General features: G+C 36.5%; 1 protein-coding gene across 1 annotated transcript in view; it reads right to left on the reverse strand.

Moving 5' to 3' along the window:
• The window catches only part of RNF17 (ring finger protein 17), a 110,867-nt gene that overhangs the window by 56,142 nt on the left and 32,200 nt on the right, over nt 1-22,525 (reverse strand). Inside the window, exons 10-16 of the mRNA XM_027557653.1 lie at nt 21,739-22,049; nt 20,539-20,628; nt 18,836-18,994; nt 14,995-15,184; nt 14,013-14,181; nt 12,500-12,690; nt 11,419-11,560 (exon numbers count right to left, since the gene is read on the reverse strand). Of these exons, the coding sequence (XP_027413454.1) occupies nt 11,419-11,560; nt 12,500-12,690; nt 14,013-14,181; nt 14,995-15,184; nt 18,836-18,994; nt 20,539-20,628; nt 21,739-22,049 (1,252 nt within the window). The remainder of the gene's footprint in view (nt 1-11,418; nt 11,561-12,499; nt 12,691-14,012; nt 14,182-14,994; nt 15,185-18,835; nt 18,995-20,538; nt 20,629-21,738; nt 22,050-22,525) is intronic.

Consider the following 22,525-nt stretch of genomic DNA (forward strand, 5'->3'; position numbering starts at 1 on the left):
CTGCTCATAAAATGATCAAATATTAGAATTGAATAAGACATAAGCAGCCATGTAATTTATGTTTGAAATATTCTGCTACAGAAGTAGTACATAAAAATTAACATATATAGACATAACAAAAATTTATAAAAATCCACAGTCTTCCAGATATCTTAAGATATCCTTCCAGATTTTTTCCTTTTTTTTGGCTGTGCCATGCAGCATGTCAGAACTTACTTCCCTGACCAGGGACTGAATCTGAGCCCGCAGCAGTAAAAGCACGGAGTCCTAACTACTAGACCACCAGAGAACTCTTGCTTCTAGATCTTTTTCTAAACACATTTTCCATGTTGTTTTTTTTTTTACCAAAAATCAGACCATACCATACAATTTGATAATCTGCATTTTTCTATCAATTTTCACATTTTCTGTTTCAGCAAGTGCTCCTACTAGTACTTTTAAACCATACTATATTTCCCTAACTGACCAACTGTGGTGTTGGAAAAGACACTTGAGAGTCCCTTGGACTGCAAGGAGATCAAACCAGTCAATCTTAAAGGAAATCATTTGAATATTCATTGGAAGGATTGATGCTGAAGCTGAAGCTCCAATACTTTGGACACCTGATGCAAAGGGCTGACTCATTAGAAAAGACCCTGATGTTGGAAAAGATTGAAGGCAGGAGAAGAAGGGGACGACAGACAAGGAGATGGTTGGATGGCTGGTATCACCAACTCGATGGACCTGAGTCTGAGCAAGCTGCAGGAGTTGTTGACAGACAGAGAAGCCTGGCATGCTGCAGTCCATGGAGTCGCAAAGAGTCAGACACGACTGAGCAATTGAACTGAACTGACCAAACCCAGTAGCCAATCTAAGACTATGTTTGGTCATCTAAATAAGTCTTTTTTTTTTACTAGCAATTTATTTATTTTATTTATTTATTTATTTATTGGGGCACAGATTAGTTTATTAGATCGTGGAGAAGGCATGAACAAAGATCTTATTCTTTTTTTTTTTGCCTTTCTTAAATTAGTGTAGTGTTCTTTTAAAAATGATCCTGTCTTATTAAAAAAGATAGTCTGCTATTTTTCTGTAGAATGCCTCATCTTCTGGATTTATGTGGTTATGTCTTCATCCTATTATTTACCTTCTTCCTCCACTGAGTTAGGGTATATGCCCTGAATTTCCTCAAAACAGAAAGTTATATCTACAAGTTTGATGGATTCAACCCAAATCTTTTGGCTAGAATACATCATAGTTGAAACACATCAGAAGACAGCATTACTCACTGTTAATAAGCCAAGATTCATCCATGGAATGGGGTGGCAACTCTCATCCCTTCTCTGCACAGTTACATGTTTCCCTTGTGATCACCAAGTAATTCATGCATGTTACTTTGCCATTGTATAAATGTCCAGTTTCCCATCAGCCATCCATCTAATGGTTTTAAACTGAACTGATAAATCTTTAATCAGTAATTTCAGTAGAGTTTGTGAAAAGAATGCATAATGCAGTAGAGGTTAACTAATAAACAGGATTATCTGGTTATTTTAAAACACAATTCCTGAAGTTCCTATACTACTTAAAACATAGTAAAACAAAACCAAGGACAACTGTTTATTTCTCCAAATACCAATTCTTAAAGTTAAAGAATATTTTAAAAACCATCTCAAATGGTCAAAAAATGAGGTTTTTCTCTTTTGTGAGTATAATAATGGAAGTGGAAATTTTCTGAAATTTTTGTTATTTCACTAAAAAATTTTAAAACTATTTAAAGCCTTCTAAACCTTTATTTCTAAGTAGGTAGTATTCATATTCTTCCACTAACTGGCTATTCAAAGGGAACACTGAAATATTCAACAGACAACTGACAGTAGCAAAATTCCAGACTCTGAAGCTCCAAGCTCTCATTTCCTCATAGAAACACTGATAAAACGAGAAACCATCTGAACCAACTTTGTTAGGGCTCTGGAAAACAGTTAAGGCTTACAGCATTGAAGCAAACACCCAATTAAGCTTTCAACATTCAAGGAAGTCAACATAAACATTTGCCAAACACAAACTAAAAGAACGTCTGTGTCTGTACTTCAGTGACCACACACAAGCAATAGTATTTGCAAGAACAGTTTGAAAAAGTCTCAAAAGAAAAAAACTACCACAGTTTTCAACAGTTTAAAACAAATCCAGTTATGCATGAGTACATGTGTGTGGGGGCTATCCGATTTTCGGAGGTTTACTGTATTATAATAGTTCATGCCTAATTTTCAACAAGAAATCAGAAGACATACAAAGAAACAGGAAAATTGGCTCATTCCAAGTAACAAAGTTCAGTTCAGTTCACTCAGTCGTGTCCGACTCTCTGGTGAACTGCAGCACACCAGGTCTCCCTGTCCATCACCAACTCCCGGAGTTTATTCAAACTCACATCCATTGAGTCGGTGATGCCATCTAACCATCTCATCCCTCTGCCGTCCCCTTCTCCTCCTTCCTTCAATCTTTCCCAACATCAGGGTCTTTTCAAATGAGTCAGCTCTTCACATCAGGTGGCCAAAATACTGGAGTTTCAGCTTCAGCATCAGTCCTTCCAATGAATATTCAGGATTGATTTCCTTTAGGATTGACTGGTTGGATCTTCTTTCAGTCCAAGGGACTCTTAAGAGTCTTCTCCAACAGCACAGTTCAAAAGCATCAATTCTTCTGTGCTCAGTCCTCTTTATAGTCCAACTCTCACATCCATACATGACCACTGGAAAAAACATAGCCTTGACTAGACGGACCTTTGTTGGCAAAGTAATGTCTCTGCTTTTTAATATGCTGTCTAGGTTGGTCATAACTTTTCTTCCAAGGGATAAGCATCTTTTAATTTCATGGTTGCAGCCACCATCTGCAGTGATTTTGGAGCCCAAAAAAATAAAGTCTGACACTGTTTCCCCATCTATTTCCCATGAAGTGATGGGACCAGATGCCATGATCTTAGTTTTCTGAATGTTGACCTTTAAGCCAACCTTTTCACTCTCCTCTTTCACTTTCATCAAGAGGCTCTTTAGTTCTTCTTTGCTTTCTGTCATAAGGGTAGTATCATCTGCATATCTGAGGTTACTGATATTTCTCCTAGCAATCTTGATTCCAGCTTGTGCTTCCTCCAGCCCAGCGTTTCTCATGATGTACTCTGCATATAAGTTAAATAAGCAGGGTGACAACATACAGCCTTGATGTACTCCTTTTCCTATTTGGAACCAGTCTGTTGTTCCATGTCCAGTTCTAACTGTTGCTTCCTGACCTGCATACAGATTTCTCAAGAAGGAATACCAGACCTAGTATTCCCATCTCTTGAAGAATTTTCCAGTTTGTTGTGATCCACACAGTCAAAGGCTTTGGTATAGTCAATAAAGCAGAAATAGATGTTTTTCTGGAATTCTCTTGCTTTGTCTATGATCCAACGGATGTTGGCAATTTGATTTCTGGTTCCTCAGCCTTTTCTAAAGCCAGCTTGAACATCTGGAAGTTCACAGTTCACATATTGTTGAAGCCTGGCTTGGAGAATTTTGAGCATTACTTTACTAACATGTGAAATGAGTGCAATTGTACAGTAGTTTGAGCATTCTTTGGCATTGCCTTTCTTTGACCTTACTTTAATGACCTCATTTTAACTTGATTATCTCTATAAATACTCTGTCTCTAAATAAGGTCATGTTTTGAGTTTCTGGGGGTTATAGCTCCAATCTTTTAGGATTGGAGGCATATCTTTTAGGGGGAGGCATAAATCATCCTGTAATACTTAACTGGTTGGATTTGTAGATTTGTGTATGTCATCAAATTTGGGAAGTTGTTGGTCGTTATTTCTTCAGATAATCTTTCTGTTCCAACAAGGTGGTTGGATGGCATCACCGATTCAATGGACATGAATTTGAGTAAACTCTGGGAGTTGGTGATGGACAGGGAGGCCTGGTATGCTTCAGTCCATGGGGTCACAAAGAGTCGGACACAACTGAGCAACTGAACTGAAAGTAGGTCTTAATCCAGCATGACTAGTTTCCTTATTCAGTTCAGTCAGTCAGTTGTGTCTGATTCCTTGTGACCCCATGGACTGCAGCATGCCAGGCTTCCCTGTCCACCAACAACTCCCAGAGCTTGCTTAGACTTATGGCCATTAAGTCGGTAATGCCATCTAACTATCTCATCCTCTGTCGTCCCCTTTTCCTCTTGCCTTCAATCTTTCCCAGCATCAGGGTCTTTTTCCAATGAGTCAGTTCTTCGCATCAGGTGGCCTAAGTATTGGAGTTTCAGCTTTATCATCAGTCTTTCCCAATAACTATTCAGGACTGATTTCCTTTAGGATTGGCTGGTTTGATCTCCTTGCTGTCCAAGGTGCTCTCAAGAGTCTTCTCCAACACAGTTCAAAAGCATCAATTCTTTGGTGCTCAACTTTCTGTTTATGGTCCACCTCTCACATTCATACATGACTACTGGAAAAACCATAGTTTTGACTAGACGGACCTTTATCAGCAAAGTAATGTCTCTGCTTTTTAATATGCTGTCTAGGTTGGTCATAGCTTTTCTTCCTATGAGCAAGCATCTTTCAATTTCATGGCTGGAAAAAAGGAGTAAAATTGGGCAAAGAGAGACACACACACACACACACACACAGTAGAATGCTCATAAAGGTGAAGGTAGAAAATGGAGTGAAGTAGAAGCCACTGAACACCAGTATTTTCCAGCTAACCACCAGCAATTAGGGAAATAGATTCATTCTCACTTATGACCTTCAGAAGGAACCAACACTACTAACAACTTGACCTCAATACCTCTAGACTTCAGAACCATGAGACAATAAACTTACACTGTTTAAGCAACTTAATTAGTGGAACTTTCTTATGATACTCTAAGGAATTAATATAGATATTGAAATGGGAAAGCAGGGTGCTGTTGTAATAAATACCTAACATTATGGGAGAAGCTTTGAAATTGGGTTATGAGCAAAAAGAAGAGGAAGAATTATGAGGTAACTGAATGAAAAAAATCCAGATTACCCTGGAAAGATTACTGGTAGAAATATGGATGCTAAAGGTGCTTCTGGTGAGATTTCATAGAGAAATGAGGAATATGATACTGGAAACTGGAGGAAAGGAAATCCTTGTTACACAGGGGTAGAGAACTTAGCTGATTTATACTGTACTGGGTAGAAAGTTGAACTGGATATTTAGCTGAGGAGATTGCTAAGTAAAGTGTCAAAGTGTCAGCCTGGTTTCTCCTTGCTGCTTATAATAAAATGTGAGAAGACAAAGATAAATTGAAGAATAAATTGTTAAACATGAAGGAACCAGAATCTGAAGATTTAGGAATTTCTTAGCCTATTTGTATTTCAAAAAATGAGAAAGCAAGCTCTGGAGAGAACATCAAGGGTATGGCTGGACAGTGTCTGCTGAAGGGAATATGGATGTTATGATTTATGAAGCCAATCAATCATCTCAGCAGAAACACTGCCAGCCTGAACTGAAGGGGACAGAGGTGAGAGGAAATGAAGCAGAGAAGGGTGGTGGGCTTGTGAGATTCTATAGGCAGGAAGAGAGCTGACAGAGTGATCTGGTCATGAACATATGTTTCAAGAAAACAGAGGAGTGATTTTGAAGGTGATTCAGAGGCTCGAGCATGTGCCACTGCTACTGCAGGCCCAGAGCACACAGACCTGAAAGGCAGGGCTGTCTTCTCCTCTGTTCCAGGGATGGGGCCTCCTTCTATGTTTCAGAGTTAGGACAACTCCTCAATTCCATTGGATGAGGCTGCTTCAGGGTTGAGGGGGAAGGGCCACACCCAAGGGGGACTGGAGGACAGAACATCCAGCAGCCAAGGATTATTCTAAAGTCGTAAGATTCTAATGGAATTCTTCCTGCTAGGATTTGTGAGAATAGACTTACTGTCTATTCTCACAAATTTAGAGATAGAGAGGAGTTCTGGCCTAGCTTCAGTTAAAGAATTCTTACTTATACCTGATTAAGCTAATCAGAATTTAGTGATTTTATGTGAGATTCTAGACTTGGACTTGATGTAAGATAATTGATTTTTTGGAACATTGGGATGGGGTGACTGCATGTGAGGAGGAAATTTTTGATAGAGCAGAGAGTGGATTGCTTATGAGTTGGTTTGTGTCCTCCCCTCAAAATATACTAAAGTTCTAACCACCTCCCCCAGGACCTCAATGTGTCCTTATTTGGAGATAGAGTTTTACAGATAGGATCAAGTTAAAATAAAAGTTTTAGGCTGGAGTTAATTCAGTATGATTTGTGTCTGTATTAAAAAGCTGAGACAGACAAGTTACACAGAGAGATTGCCACATGAAGGAAGCAGAGACTGCGATGATGCAGCAGAAGCCAAGGAGTGCTAAAGATTGCCAGCAAATCACCAATCTAGTCCAGAGACATGGGACAAATCTCTGTCCCGCCCCCACCCCCCACCTTCCCCGCCAACCTCAGAAGGAAGGAACCAACTCTGATGACTCCCTGACCTTAAACCTGTAAACTCCAGAACTGGGAGTCAATACATTTCTGCTTTTAAAACTACCTACTTTGTGGCATTTTTTGGGGGGGCACCACGCAGCTTGTGGGATCTTAGTTCTCCAACTAGGGATTGAATCCAGCCCCTGCTAGTAAAAGAAGAGTCCTAATCAATCAATGAACCACCAGAGAATTCCCTGTTGCACTTTGTTATAGCAGACTTAGAATGTTAATATACTCAAAAAACCCAAGTTAGGATAAATTCAAAGAGAGACACACTAGATGCATGATGAACAAACCGTCAATAGCCATACAAAGAGAACCGTGAAAGCAGTAAGAGAAAAGTGACTTCTTAGATATAAGGGATCATCAATAAGATGATCAGCGGATTTTTCATCAGAAACCTTGGAGGTCAGAATGTAATCAGAAGATACACTTAAAAGAGCTAAAGAAAGAACTGTCAACTGAGAATTATAGATCCAGCAAGACTATCCTTCAAAAATGAGGGAGTAATAAGCCATTCACAGATCAACAAGAGGTAAGGAAGTTCACTACCACTAGACCTGCCTTATAAAAAGGGCTAAAGGGAGTCCTTCAGAAGGAAATGAAAGGATGCTAGAGCATAACGTAAATTCACATCAAGATATACATATCTGTGATTAACATAAACACACAAATATGAAAGCCAGTATTATTAACTTTGGTTTCTAACTCTACTTTCATTTTCTATAAGATTTAAAAGACAAATGCACACAAATAATTATAAGTCTACATTATTGAGTATTTGATGTACAAAGATTAATTTTTTTCCCAAGATTAATTTTTGAGATTGGTATTATTTAAAAGGGAAATGGAGCTATACAGAAGTAGGGTTTTGTGCAGTTAAAGTTGATATTAATTCAGATTAGATTTCTGTAGGATGTTTCACATAACTTTAATTACACATAATTTTTACATATAATTACACATAACTTTAGGATGTTACATGTAATCCTCATGGTAACAATAAACACAGATATACAAAAGGAACCAAATGACACTACAGTTTGTCACACCCATGTTCACTGCAGCATCATTCACAATAGTCAAGAGGTAGAACCAAGCCAAATGTTCATCAATGGATGACCGAATTAATAAAATGTAGTATACACATAAAAAAAATGTAGTATACACATACAATGGAATATTTAATTAGCCTTAAAGTAAGTTCTATTGCATGCTACAACATGGATGAACCTGGAGGGCATTATGGTAAGTGAAACAAGCCAGTGACAAAAGGACAAATACAGGTATCCCTGGTATCTGAAAGTAGTGTTCTTATGAAATCTTTTGTAAGCCAAAATGTAGTAAAGCAAAGAGGCTGACTTTTCTTTGGTAAGACCAATGTAGGTTTTTCAGAAAAATGAAATTTGTGTAAACTGAACTTCTGAAAAGCAGGGTACTGTTTGATTCCACTTATATGAGTATCTAAATAGTCAAATTCATAGAAGAAAGTAGAACTGTGGTTGTTAGCAGTTGGGGGTAGAATGAAACAGGCAATTACTGTTCAGGGAGTACCAAGTTTCAGTTTTTCAAGATGAACAAATTCTACAGATCAGCATGCTGTACAATAATGTGAGTTAGTGAATACTACAAAACTGTATATTTTGAAGTGGTTAAGAAAGCAAACTTTGTATATGAAGGACTGACAGCTTTTCTTCTAAGAATGATAATAAGAATGCATGCATGCTTTTGCCATTGCTATTTAATATAGTTTTATAAGTTCTAGCCAGAGTAATTAGGCAAATATATATATATGTATATGGCATTTATAGTAATTAGGCAAATATATATAAGCCAACCAAATTGATAAGAAACAGGAAAATGATCTCTTTTCTAGGTAAAAAACCCTAAAGAGGCCACAAAAATACTAGCAGGTCTAATAAATGGGCTTCCCAGGTGGAGCTAGTGGTAAAGAATCCGCCTGCTAATGAGGAGACAAGAGACACAGGTTCGATCCCTGGGTTGGGAAGATTCCTTGGAGGAAGGCAAGGCAACCCACTCCAGTATCCTTGCCTGGAGAATTCCATGGACAGAGGAGTCTGGCGGGCTACAGCCCATGGGGCCACAAAGAGTTGGACACAATTAAGCACACAAAGATGTAGACTACAAAATGATTACAAAAAATCACATGCATTTCTACACACTAACAATGAACAGTCCAAATGGAAATTAAGAAAACAACTCATTTTACAGTAGAATAAAAAGAATATACTCAGGAATAAATATAACTGATCATACGGACTTGTACACTTGTTGTACAGTACACAGCACTGCTACAAAATAAATGGAAAAACATTCCATGTTCATGAACTGGAAGATTTAACAGTTAAGATGTCAATACCCAGGGCTTCCCTGGCTGTCCAGTGGTTAAGAATCTGCCTTCCAATGCAGGGGACACGGATTCGATCCTGGCCTTGGAGGATCCCACATGCCATGAAACAACCAAGTCCGTGTGCCACAACTCTAGAGCCAGCACTCTAGAGCCTGTAAGCTGCAACTATGGAGGCCCATGCATCTAGAGTCCATGCTCTGCAACAAGAAAAGTCTCTACAGTGAGAAGCCTGCACACAGCAACAAAGAGTAGCTCCCACTTGTTGCAACTAGAGAAAGCCTTGCAACAATGAAGACCGAAATAAAGTCATAAATAAAATCTTTTAAAAAAGGATGTCAGTACCCAAAGCAATTTACAATTCAAAGCTATCCCTATCAGAATCCCAATGGTGTTTCATGTAGAATAGAAAAACTCATACTAGAGACTTCCCTGATGGTCCAGTGGTTATGAATCTGTTTGCTAATGCAGGGGACATGGATTTGATCCCTGATTTGGGAAGATTTTACATGCTGTGGGGCAACTAAGCCCATGTCCCACAACTACTGAGCCCGTGTGCTGTGACTATTGAAGTTCACACACCCTAGAGCCTATGATCTACAACAAGAGAAGCCACCACAACAAGAAGCCCTCACACCAAAACTAGAGAGTAGCCCCCACTTGCCCCAACTAGAGAAAAGCTCACACACAGAAGTGAAGGTCCACTACAGCCATTAAAAAAATAAGTAAAATTTTTAAAAAGAGAAAAACTCATCCTAAAAGTCACATGAGATCTCAAGGGACCCCAAAGTTCAAAAACAACCTTGAAAAAGAACAAAGTTGGACAGCTCACACATTATCATTTCAAAACCTGCTACAAAGCCACAGTAAATAAAACTGTGCCACTCAGCAATCAGATGAGAAACAAAAGGTACCCAACTTGGAAGGGAAGAGTTAAAATTGTCACTATATGCAAATAACGTGATCCTATAGAAGACCCTAAGGACACCACACACACAAAAAAAACTGTTCAAAAATAAATGAACTCAGCAAAGCAGTAGGACACAAGATTAACACCCAGAAATCAGTTTCATTTCTTTACACTAACCATGAAAATATCAGAAAGGGAATGTAAAAACACAATACCTTTTAAAGTTGCACCAAAAAAAATACAGCTATCAAGAAACTTGACCAAGGAAGAGAAAGACTTAATATGCTGAGAACTATAAAATATTAATAAAGGAAATTAAAGAGGACTCAAAGAAATGGAAAGATAATACCATGCTCTTGGATTGGAAAAATATTGTTTAAAAGGCAACACTACCCAAAACAATCTATAGATTGAATGCAATCACAATCAAATTACTCATGACAGTTTTCATACAACTACAACAATAATCCAAAAATTTACATAGAACCTTAAAATACCGAGAACTGCCAAAGTAATCCTGAGGAAAAAAAAAGAAAGAGGCATAACTCATCCAGATTTCAAATAATACTACAAAGCTCCAGTAATCAATGGAAGGACTGATGCTGAAGCTGAAACTCCAATACTTTGGCCACCTGATACAAAGAGCTGACTTATCTGAAAAGACCCTGATGCTGGGAAAGATTGAAGGCAGGAGGAGAAGGGGACGACAAAGGATGAGATGGTTGGACGGTATCACTGACTCAATGGACATGAGTTTCGGTAAATTCTGGGAGTTGGTGATGGACAGGGAGGCCTGGCATGCTGCAGTCCATGGGGTCACAAAGAGTCAGATATGACTGAGCGACTGAATTTAACTCAACAGTAATCAAAGTTGTATGGTATTGGTAAAAAATCAGACATATGGATCAATGGAACAGAACAGAGAGCCCAGAAATATATACACATGCCTATGATCAGGTGACAGGCTTTGAGTGAGTCCGGCTCAGTCCTGGCTCTACTCTTTTGTAGCCATATGACCTCTGCAAGTTGCTTCAGGCCTTTGGTTAGAATTTCCACTTCTTAAAATGAATGTAATAGTATCCTCCTCATAAGACTGATGTAAAGATTAATGAGTTAATTCACACAAAACATTATGGCCCTTACAATGCATTAATTCATATAGAACATGGACACAAAGAGATCAATAATGACGAACCTTAATGCTGGTAGCTATCTAAAACAAACCCATCAATCATATATCCAAATAGACAATGGAATGCCTTTGACTGGAATCTATTTTAATGTTCAAATTCAGAATATTACCTAGCAATAAATAAATCCTCATACATTATCAGAAATGGGTGTTATTTTATTTTGATCTGCCAGTTCTATATGCTCTCCTGCTTTCTAGATTTCAGAAGGTAGCAAGAAATATTTATACATTAGGGATCCTTCATTTTCCTTCCCCTTCCTATTTTCACTAACTTGCAGGATGACGATTTCCTTCAATTTACTATGAATCACGTGAGTTTCTTGTTTAAAGTTGCAGCTACCAAGAAACTTAAAATTTATAGAAGGCTGACAGCAGTTTGTTTGCTCTAGAATGCATACTGGGCACTCATTTCCATTATACATTTTACTTAGTATTTGAAAAAATACGTTGTCTCAAAGGACCATTATATACTTACCAACTGAAGATAGAAATCAGAAGGACTATTTATATGACAAACCATAACTGAAACATCTGTCATTTCTTTAGGCAAAATAGGTGGAGGATAGTGTAAGGTCGTATTTTTTCCAGAATGACTTCTTGGTGTTTGAGATCTAAACCTAATTAAAAGCACAATTAAAAGCATAAGCAAGAGCCATTCTCCTAAGATCTCTCTTCTCTCAGTGAATTGATCTGAAGAAAAGACCTGCATATATACTGATTTATCTACCAAGAATATTTTCCCAACCTTTCTCTTCTAATTTATAATATTTTGTGGCATTATCTTTAATTATCAAATAAGCATAAATAAGAGGTCAAGTCTCAAAACTCAATAATTAATCTTTAAGTTTGTGTTGGAGCATTTTTGAGTTGGGCCTACATTTAGTACTCAAAGTTTCTACTCTTTTGGTTGACGTGATACTCATGGTCTATGGCAGCACTCAAGGAAGGCCAGCTGAGGGTTTTCTTTGGCCCCTTCCAGCTACAATAGCCTACTTAAGTTTTACAGAATGCAATCTACTTGGGTCACTTCCAGACTGTTATTGCTCAGGACAGAAAGTATCTTCCATTATCTCTGTGGTTACTTTTATCTCTTTGTTCATCACAGACAAGAAAGAAAAGAAATATAAGTATCTACTCGAGATTCATATATTAATATACAGTAGTGATTATGATCTTACTCCAAAGCTTAGAAAATTTAAATAAGGAACTGTTAAACACTAGCTACTTGTAAGGTTAGCTAGAGTCTAAAAAAAAAGTTCACTATCTTACCAGTAACTTCTATTTTGAGCTACCTTAATATCCCTATTTCCTTAAATCAAATGATCTGAATCCAATTTTCACACAACTGTACTTGGAAAACTCTGACAGAGATACCTTTAAATTCTCAGAATATGTTACGGTGTGCTCCCTGATAGTCTAGTGCTTAGGATTGGGTGCTCCCTCTTAAGAGTATGTTATAGTTCACTTTAGAGCCCATGTTTTTTTAAAGGTAAAATCTGCTATTCTGATCTACAGCTATAACCTTGAAGATATTTATGTTTTAATAAGTTACCTACCTTGCTAGTTCCATAAAAACTAATGCATCTCTAAGAGACACAGGCATATCACTGCTTATTTTATTTGTTGGTGGTTTTTGCAGATCTACAATAAGCACACCATCTTCTTCTTTAAAAACTTTCATTAAAACAGCCTTCTTATTTACCATTTTCAAAAATTCTATTTTAGCTTCTTCTCCCCAGCCTTCACTCTATGGAAAAAGTAAAATTTCAATGTGTTCAGTAATTATAATTAACTCTAAATGGTACAATATTGTAGATTTATCTTTCTAACAGTAAATTTGAGCAAAGGCACTGAACCAACCATAGATAGAAGAAGATAGAAGCAACTGGGCTCACAAACCCAAGGAGGACAGTCTTTATGTATGTACAATGTACAGATCATACTTGGATTTTATTAACGTGGTCTCAAGGTGACCATAAGCTGTTGCACTTCAGGACTTAGTTTTACTTGTGAATATTAATATGAAAATAATAAATAAAAATTTAAAGATAAAAGAAGTATTGACATACAAAATTTCCCCTTAAACGATGAGATCCAAAAGGTAATTCTAAAAGTATAATGGAAGCCATGTAATACATTAGATATTTATAATCATCATCAGATGCTTAGTTTCCATTACTAGCAATATACGAGGCACATGCTACTTAAATAATAAGGAAAAATACTCACCCATTGAAAAAAATTAAAAAAAAATTGTGCTCACTGATCTTTGAATCTTTAAGTACGCATACATTTCACGGGTCAAAACCACATATTCCTTAAAAATAAAAAATTTTCTAAAGATTTTATGAACATAAAAAAGTAAAACCTACTCAGAATAGATAAGTGCAAAAAAAAAAAGTTTTATCCTTCATAGGATAAAATCAAAATAATTTTGAGGAAAACATCAGTGCTAATATTTTTATATGTTTCCTTTTATTTCTTTATTCATTCTTTCAAATATTTGTTGAATGCCTACTGTGTGCTAGGTGATTTGCTAAGTGCTGGAATACAAAGATGAACAAAGGCACAGACTCCTGTTTTCAGACTTTCTAATAATACAACTGCTTAACATGTATTCTTACACACAATTTCTGTCTTCTAGGAGTTTCAAATCTTTCTGGGGAACAAATATTCATAAATAATACAAAAGCAGAATGCAATATAGTTAATAAGTAGTGAGCAAAGAGTCATGAAAATAGAGAAGAAATGTATAGAAACATATGCCATACCATGTCAAATTTTTCCTCTCCATATTTATTTGACTCTAAAATTTAGTGGTTTACTCAGATATTCACCCATCATTAAGTTCATATACACATATTAAGTATAATCTCCCATTAAGATCAATTCTGATTGTAGAAATGGAAGTTCAATTCCTTTTTCACTTGCACCAATAGTTTATTATGCAAAAGGTATTTAACAAGTGAACTGGTGCCATGAACCTACATTCAGTAATCTGAACCCTAAAGCATAGTTAAAATTGGACTATTTGGCCCCCAAACAAGAAATAATTTAAGTCTCACTTACTGAATTCTGTGGAACAATGTCTTTCAATGAACATGGATGTGCTAGTGGCTGGACATCTTTCAGCAGTTCTTCAATATATGGCTCAGACTTTCTCAGAACCAGACATAAGTCATTTAGTATGATATGCTGCTTGGCAATGTGCTCTGATCTCACATGAGAGTCACCAACTCTGGGAAGAATTCAAGCAATAGTTAATGAAAATAATGCTTCAAGCCCAAGCTTGCCTTAGCCCACAAAAGGTATGCATTTAGAATACCTCAGAATTCTACACATTCTCTTTTTAAGTTAAATCTTCTAGAAAGTTATATTCTGATTCATACTATCTCATAATATAGATTCAACCTATCTTTTAAAACCACAGACACTATTTTTACCTACAGAATAAGTCTCAACAGCCTTTATCTGGATTATCTTTCATATATATAAAGGCATAATGACACACCCAAACAGCAATATATTTGTTTATAAAGTTATGACCATTTAATAAAATGACCATGCAAGAGTTAATACCGGTCCTTACTACAAGAACCTCTTCAATTTGCTTTATTTTGCTGTAAGACTAATGGAAACATTTCTGAACACCTAGAATGAGCTAGACACTATGCCACTTTAATATGAATAATGAGATTAAATAAATATGATTGAAATTTTTACTCAATCATCTGACAACTAACGAACATTTAAAAGAAAGAAAATTTTTGTGCTTCATTCTCTGCTTTGAAGCAATGTAGAAGATTATTTAAGTTTGAAACATCAAAAAGTTCTTTTTCTAAGCTCCCCATCTAGTAGCACTGATAAAGTATAATACTTTGCTAATTTAGTAATGAGTAAGACAAATTTCAAAGCAAAATAAAAAGTATATGACTTGGAAGTGAAGAAGGATAACTTATTTCTACCTCTTCCTAATTTTCTTTATTCTTTAGTATTACCCCATCACAAGTGTTTCTAAGCAGGCAAGGAATATATAATACTTATAACATACCCTGCAACAATGAGCACTTCAGAATTTCCAAAATCTACCATGAATATTTGTATTAGTGCAACTTCACGGACTGAGAATTTGGTTGGACTACAAAGTTTTCTAATACTTTCACTTCCCATTGGAATTAATTCAGTAATAGTTCCTCGACACCACATTCCATTTTCAATACTGTTGATAAATATTCTTGCACCTACATAATGGATACAAATGATTATCAATGTCTACAAAGAAAATATCTAATTACCTCTAATTTACAAACAAGTACATTAGATTCTATCACAAAAAAGTCTTAATTCACTTATTAACTGGTGATATACTACTGAGTCAGTGCTATGAGAGGGATCAAAGGTAGTATATTTTGGCAATTTCTGTTAAACAGAATCTTGTGAACTAGACAGGAAGGTGAAAATGCAGAGTATCAAGCCAGCAGTCCTTTATTGAGGACCTGTGTTTTATGAACTATAATAAAGATGAGTAAGACTGTCCTGCTCAAGAAAGGAGAGGAGCCCAAATCCCTTAGGGCATGGTGTGGCACACCCCACCGCACGTCAGGACTGTCGGGACTGGGTTTCAGTGTGGAGAACCCTTCGTCCTGGGACATGGGGTCTGGCTGGAAAGGCGGCCACTCCCTCGACTGTCTTGCATGGCACATTCGTGGGGAACCTGGTACTAAACCATTCGTAGATGACCTGCTTCTGGGACGGGGTTTCCAACGAAGCAGAGCAGTTCCCTTGCTGTAATCTATTCAAAGTCAGCCCTCGACACAAGGGTTTGTAAAAAACAGAAGAAAAAAAAAAGAATAACAAGAAATCTAATTTTTTCTTAAAAAAAAAAAAGAAAGGAGAGGAGACATGCAAGTAAATGACTATCAATCACTGTACTTATAACAGTAAAGATCATCCTTGTACATGTACACACACACATGTACAGATACAGACGTACTGAAATCTATAAAATACTTAGGTAGCATAAAGGAAGATGCAATGACCTTCTCTTGGTTAAAGGGGAGTAAAAGTTAGGAAACCAAGAAAGGCAGAGCATGAAAGGCAAAAATTAAGAAATTAATACACAATGGAGTTCAGAAAAGGGGAAAGTGAACCAAGGATTGAACAGCAGAAGAAGACCTTATGGAAGGATCAGATGAATTACAAATTAATAACTAGAAAAAAAATCAAGTTAGAATGAAGCCTGAATTTTTACTTTTACTATCAGCTCAGCAATGTTCTCAGTAGTTTGTGTCTGAATTTACCTTCTCCCCACAACAACCCCACAGATATGCTGCTTCCAGCCCATAGGTAAGGACACCAGGCAAAGAGAGGCTGCAAATCCAGCCCAAGCTGCATGGCTACTTACAAGAGGGAGGAAGAGAACCCATGCAATCTTGGAGCCCATTCTCTTAACAACTGAGCTAACATCAGAGATGAATTTGGTAAGATTTGTTCATTTACCCTATAGAGAGAGGCTGCAAAATCCCCTCTCCATTTGCTAATAAGAACAGGATAGCTCAAGGGCACACAGGATAACCTTTCAAGTTCTACCAAAACTTGTACTTGGCCTTGAGACTTTCATCAACCTTCCTCTTATGTTGATACATTATATAACCAATATTCTTAAACTATATTCTATTAAACTATTCTTTGTTGAAATGGATGAGATAAAAGCCTATTGAAGCCTTTTGCTGTTCTTTATAATGAAAAGCTCAGACAGAAAAAGGGAACAAGAGGATACTCAGCTAAAGCACTGTATTACATTTCTTCCCTTAACACTAATTTCTCAAAAGATAATGAGTATATAAACTATGTATATCTACCTTGAAATAATTATCTGTGACAACTTAAAGAATGATATTTTGACTTTCTTAGAATATTTTCTGAAACTAAACTGAGCTCTTTTATATATATATTAAATTTAGAGAATTATTTGCAGTCATTAAAAATTTAACTATATATAAGTTTACCACTATACTTCCCTCCTTAGACATTCAAATTTAAAAACTGTTAACTTTAAAAATTATTATTCATTTTATCAGAAGTATATGATGATTCTAATCTTCTGATATTCTGATAAGCTACAAAGATCAGCTGAGAGTTAGCAACACGTTTAAAGAACTACCAATATAAAGTTGGGGCTTCTCTGATGGCTCAATGGTAAAGAATCCACCTGCCAATCCAAGAGATGCAGGTTCGATCCCTCGGTCAGGAAGATCCCCTAAGAGAAGAAAATGGCAACTAACTGCAGTATTCTTGCCTGGACAGAGGAGCCTTGAGGCTATAGTCCATCAGGCCTCAAAGAGTCAGACACGACTTAGCGACTAAACAACAGCAGCAACAAATATAAAGCTGAATAGATAATATAGTACTTTTTGATATCAGTTATATACAGGCATTGAATGATATTAATAGAATGAGAAAATGCTCTACTAATAAATCAAATCACAGCTTCATTAGAGTATAATCATATTTAGTCAACATTAAAGAAGATATTTGTAATGAAAGCCTGTACTGTATGTACTTAGTCACTCAGTCATGTCTGACTCTTTGTGACTCCATGGACTGTAGCCCGCCAGGCTCCTCTGCCCATGGGGATTCTCTAGGCAAGAATATTGGATTAGGCTGCCATGCCCTCCTCCAGGGGATCTTCCCAACCCAGGGATCAAACCCAGGTCTCCCGCATTGCAGGCGGATTCTTTACCATCTGAGCCACCAGGGAAGCCCATGAATACTGGAGTGGTTAGCCTATCCCTTCTCCAAGAGATCTTCCCGACCCAGGAATCAAACCAGGGTCTCGTGCATTGCAGGCAGATTCTTTACCAGCTGAGCTACCAATGAAAGCCTAATTTATGGCAAATTATACACAGAATTAAGATGCATTGATTAAATTTACCAGCTACCTTCTGTATGGCACTAGGAAATAAGATGCACTGCCCTGCATCTATCTCATTTAGATGTTCAATGACATCTTCAACATCCACATGAGGATAGCAAGGGATGATATGCATACTACAAGAAACACTTAGAGAAATACTTTTCTCTAGAGACGAGGGGACAAATTATTTAACCCATTATGGACTTTATAATTTAAAAAATCTCACCATACTCCATAATGGAGTTTTTGTGTATATTTCACTCAACAGTCAATTTTATGTCCATCAACAGATGAATGGATAAAGATGTGGTACATATATACAATGGAACACTACTCAGCCATAAAAAGATCAAAATGATGCTATTTGCAGCAACATGGTCAGATTAGATTATCATGCTAAAGTGAAGTAAGTCAGACAAAGATAAATACCTCATGATATATATAACTTATATGTGGAATCTAAAATATGGTATAAATGAACTCTAGTGAAACAGAAACAGATTCACAGACCTAGAAAACAGATTTGTGACTACCAAGGAAGAGGGGGGCTGGGAGAGGGATGAAGTAGGAGTTTGAGGTTAGCAGATACAAACTATCATGTACAGAATGGATAAACAAAAAGGTCCTAGCGGGAACACAGGCAATTATATTCAATATGTGGTGATAAACCATAATGGAAAAGAATATGAAAAAAAGACAGCAAGTTCCAAATTACTATGACTCCAATTAAACTTGGCAAATGATATGTATTAAAAACATTTGAATTATGTATACTGTATACCATAATAGTATTACTACTATGATATCTCTGAGCAAAAAAATTAATATTTAGCTCATTTACCTAAATAAAATTTAGCTTATGTTAAATAATTCCAAAAGCTTTATGCTTGCTCAAATCTGTATTATAAAAAGTCTACATGAGTTGCCAAGTATTTAACTAAGCTTTATATTTTAACTTGAAATAATACTTCATTACCTAGCTCCAAAACATCTGAAGGATCAAGGTGTAAATTCTTATTGCAAAACTGATTCACCTTCCTTTCCAACACTGTTGCATCTTTTATTTGTGAATACTTCCGAATGTAGAAGTGGCAAGGATGTATTACATGGCTTACAAAAACCAGCTCTGGAGAACCTGGATGAGAATTTTCAAACCACATTAATAAACCAAAAGTTAGGAAAGAATTCACAAAAATTGAATGCAGTATCTTCTAAAAGAATGTGTCCCGTAGCACTGCAAACTCTAGAATACTTAAGCCTCATAAAAGAGTAACCCAAATCCCAAATAGTAACCCAACGGACAAATAAATTCCACTTTCACAATGATTTCTTTAGCAACCTGAACTGTAAACATTTGCAAAATATGTTAAATAAGTGGAATTGAAGTTCACGTAGGTACCTAAGTTAGTTAGGTACCAGACAGAATACATGCTATAACCTACGGCATTACGTCAAAACTTCAGAATTTATTCATAAACATAATTAGAGCTTCAGAACCCCAATGACAATGATGTTTCTAGTATTGCTACAAAAATCCTGTATAAACTACACTAAACTGAAGGAACCAATAATTAGCTCATGGCTGCTTTGACTCCTAGATCTTATCAGGCCAGAGAAGTATGAAAAAATGTCTTGGAAAACCAACATAGTGAGCAGCATTTAGAGGGAGATGTGTATGTTTTGGTGGAAGTAAGGGTGGGGTAGAATAAAAAAGACAGAAACTTTTTTCATACAGTAGTAATTAAGCCAAGTGTTTTTACTGATATGAAAAGATCTCCAGAGTATAATATTGAGGAAGGAATTAGGGGACTTTCCTGACAGTCCAGTGGTTAAGACTCCATGCTTCCATTGCCAGGGGCACAGGTTTTATCCCTTGTCAGGGAACTAAGATCCCACGTGTTGCATGGCATGGCCAAAAACAGAAAAAGAAAAATAGAAAGAAAAAAGAGAAAGGAAGGGAAAGAACACAGCAGTGTGTATGGCAAGCTATGTTTTATGTACAAAAACAAAAGCTAAGAGTCAGAAACATAATATATGTGTATTTGTTCAAATATGCATAAAGAAGCTCTAGAAAGGAGGAATAGACTAAATGGAATGGGAGTAGATTAGGGGAAAAGGGTCACAGGGTATTTAATATATTTAATTTTTAAACAATGCAGATGTTCTAATAAATCTAGTAAAAGTGACTAGGAGGAACTGAAGTATAGATACAAGATAAAAAACTGAACAAATAGGTCATTTTACCTATCCAATACAGATCATGAAGAATAACACCCATACTGAGGATGAGGTAAAGCAATAAGTATGTGTTACTGGGGAGACAGCTGAGGGAAGTGTTATAAATTTCAGAAATGTTTTTGCCAATAACAGACAGGATTTTTAACATTAAAAAAGAAGTTTTGGGAATTTCTTTGGCAGTCCAGTGGTTAGGAATTAAGGGTTCCCACTGCCATAGGCCTGGGTTCAACTCCTGGTGGAGAAGCTAAGATATCACAAGCCAGCACAGCAAAAAAAAAAAAAAAAGACAAGTTTTAGTTATTAATAAAATTCATTTTACTCACTGTTTCACTCTCTGTAAGTTACTTATATAACTTTATACTTTATATAAATTTATATATAACAGAATACTTTTTATATACCTCAAACTCTGCTACATCAAGTTCAGAGTTGTTAAAGTACCTGTTTTTGATCCAAAAGAAACAGATGACTTTTTCTGAAGAGGCTTTGTTGGGTATCTAGGTGTCTTAGCAAAATAATCTGTGAAGCATGCTTCATCAAAATAGGAAATAAAGGCAACTGTGTTAGTTTTATTATGTTGATAACGGCATACTTAACACACTGCTTGAGAAGCTGTACTTGAATTTGGCAAAATACTGGATTGGTTGAGACCCTTATGTATCAGCAAAGTCCTGTTAGTTTTCTTAACTTACTGAGATAACCAATGATAATAATAATATAGCGGAAAAAAACTGCTTGTCTCTTTTTTGGTATCATTTTGGGAAGTCAACCAATGGAACAGAGTGGGAGTGGGGGCAGGGGGGAGGGCGGAGAAAACCAAAGCTGATTCTTGAAAGTGGCCCTAAAGACAACTGACAGTGTAACTACACCCAGCAGTATCTCACTGGCGTTGATGGTGAGAATACCAACACTAGAAATCTAATCAAACCATCATGATAACATTTAAACGTTACCAAATAGATGCTTCTATATGTTACCTGGGTCTCCCGCTTCACCATTGGAGCCACCAGCAAAGCCCAATATTCATGATAGTTCATTTTTATAAGGATTACATCTCAGGACAAAAATTTAGGATATTCTGTTCTTAAATTTAAGGACAATGTCATCAGACTGCTTCTACTAACACCATTTACTTATAGTATTTTCATCTTTTATAGAGGTTTGTATGTGGAACGCTGATTCCCTGGTGGCTCAGATGGTAAAGCGTCTGCCCACAATGCGGGAGACCTGGGTTTGATCCCTGAGTTGGGAAGATCCCCTGGAGAAGGAAATGGCAACCCACTCCAGTACTCTTGCCTAGAAAATTCCATGGATGGAGGAGCCTGGTGGGCTACAGTCCATGGGGTCACAAAGAGTCGGACACAACTAAGCAGCTTCACGACTTCATGATGTGGAATGCTAAAAAGTCAAATACACTCACTAAACCAAATATTAGAGTTTAACTGTATTATTGCACTAAAATTAAAAATTATCCTAAATTTGGAAAATGTGAAAGGAGTGGCATGGGATCAACAGCTTTACTCATAATGAGATGTAAGATAATAGACATATGTTTGTTAAGGTCAGGGACAAACAGGTATTAATTTTGTTTCCAATTCCAGACATGATTTACTGTTTTCCTGTTTTTGTATTTTTACTCACTTTCCAGGTTTTCTTCTTCTTCAATAATTTCTTCAATGATCACATCAGGGCTAGATCCCACCTGAGGTAGAGCAGCAATGGTTTTAGGGAGTGTTGCTGCAATAACCTCTTTCTGTGGCTGGAAGTCAGCTGCCAAATGCATGTCATTGTTTTCCCATTGTGAAGAAGTCAGTGGGGCTTCATTAGTTAGGACAGAAATGTCAGCCTTTTTCTTTTCTAGTGATAGGTATGTACCACCATAAGAAAATTCCTTTTTACAACTGTATTTCTTTTGACCATTCTTTTCCATTTCACTTTCTTGAGGATCACATCTGTTTAAAAATACAGAGGCTACATTAAATCATAATTTTTTAGATCTACTTTAAAACCACATGACAGTACTGCAACACATACATATAAAGAGTTCAAGTTGTACAGGTGTCCCATGAGTATTTTTAAAAACAGCAACACTGAAATAATTTACATACTATAAAATCTGATAATTTCTACTAAATTTAGAGTTGTGTAACCATCATTATAACTTCATTTTACAACATTCCCATTATCCCAAAAGAAACTCCTGCCCATTCCCAAGAAGTCCACAAGCTTTAAAAGGTCAACAACAGAAAATCAATGAGAAGTTGAAGAAAGAACTTGCCACAGTCAAGTCACAACTATCTGATCCTAAAAGAACAGTGGATATGGTTTTCAATTTTAATTGTTCAAACTTCTATTTGGCTTTGGTGTTTGATTTTAAATTATGCTAAGATTATTTCTCTCAATTCACTAGCTTAAAAATAAAGTGTAG

The sequence above is a fragment of the Bos indicus x Bos taurus genome, chromosome 12, assembly GCF_003369695.1.
Source record: "Bos indicus x Bos taurus breed Angus x Brahman F1 hybrid chromosome 12, Bos_hybrid_MaternalHap_v2.0, whole genome shotgun sequence".
Taxonomy (NCBI): domain Eukaryota; kingdom Metazoa; phylum Chordata; class Mammalia; order Artiodactyla; family Bovidae; genus Bos; species Bos indicus x Bos taurus.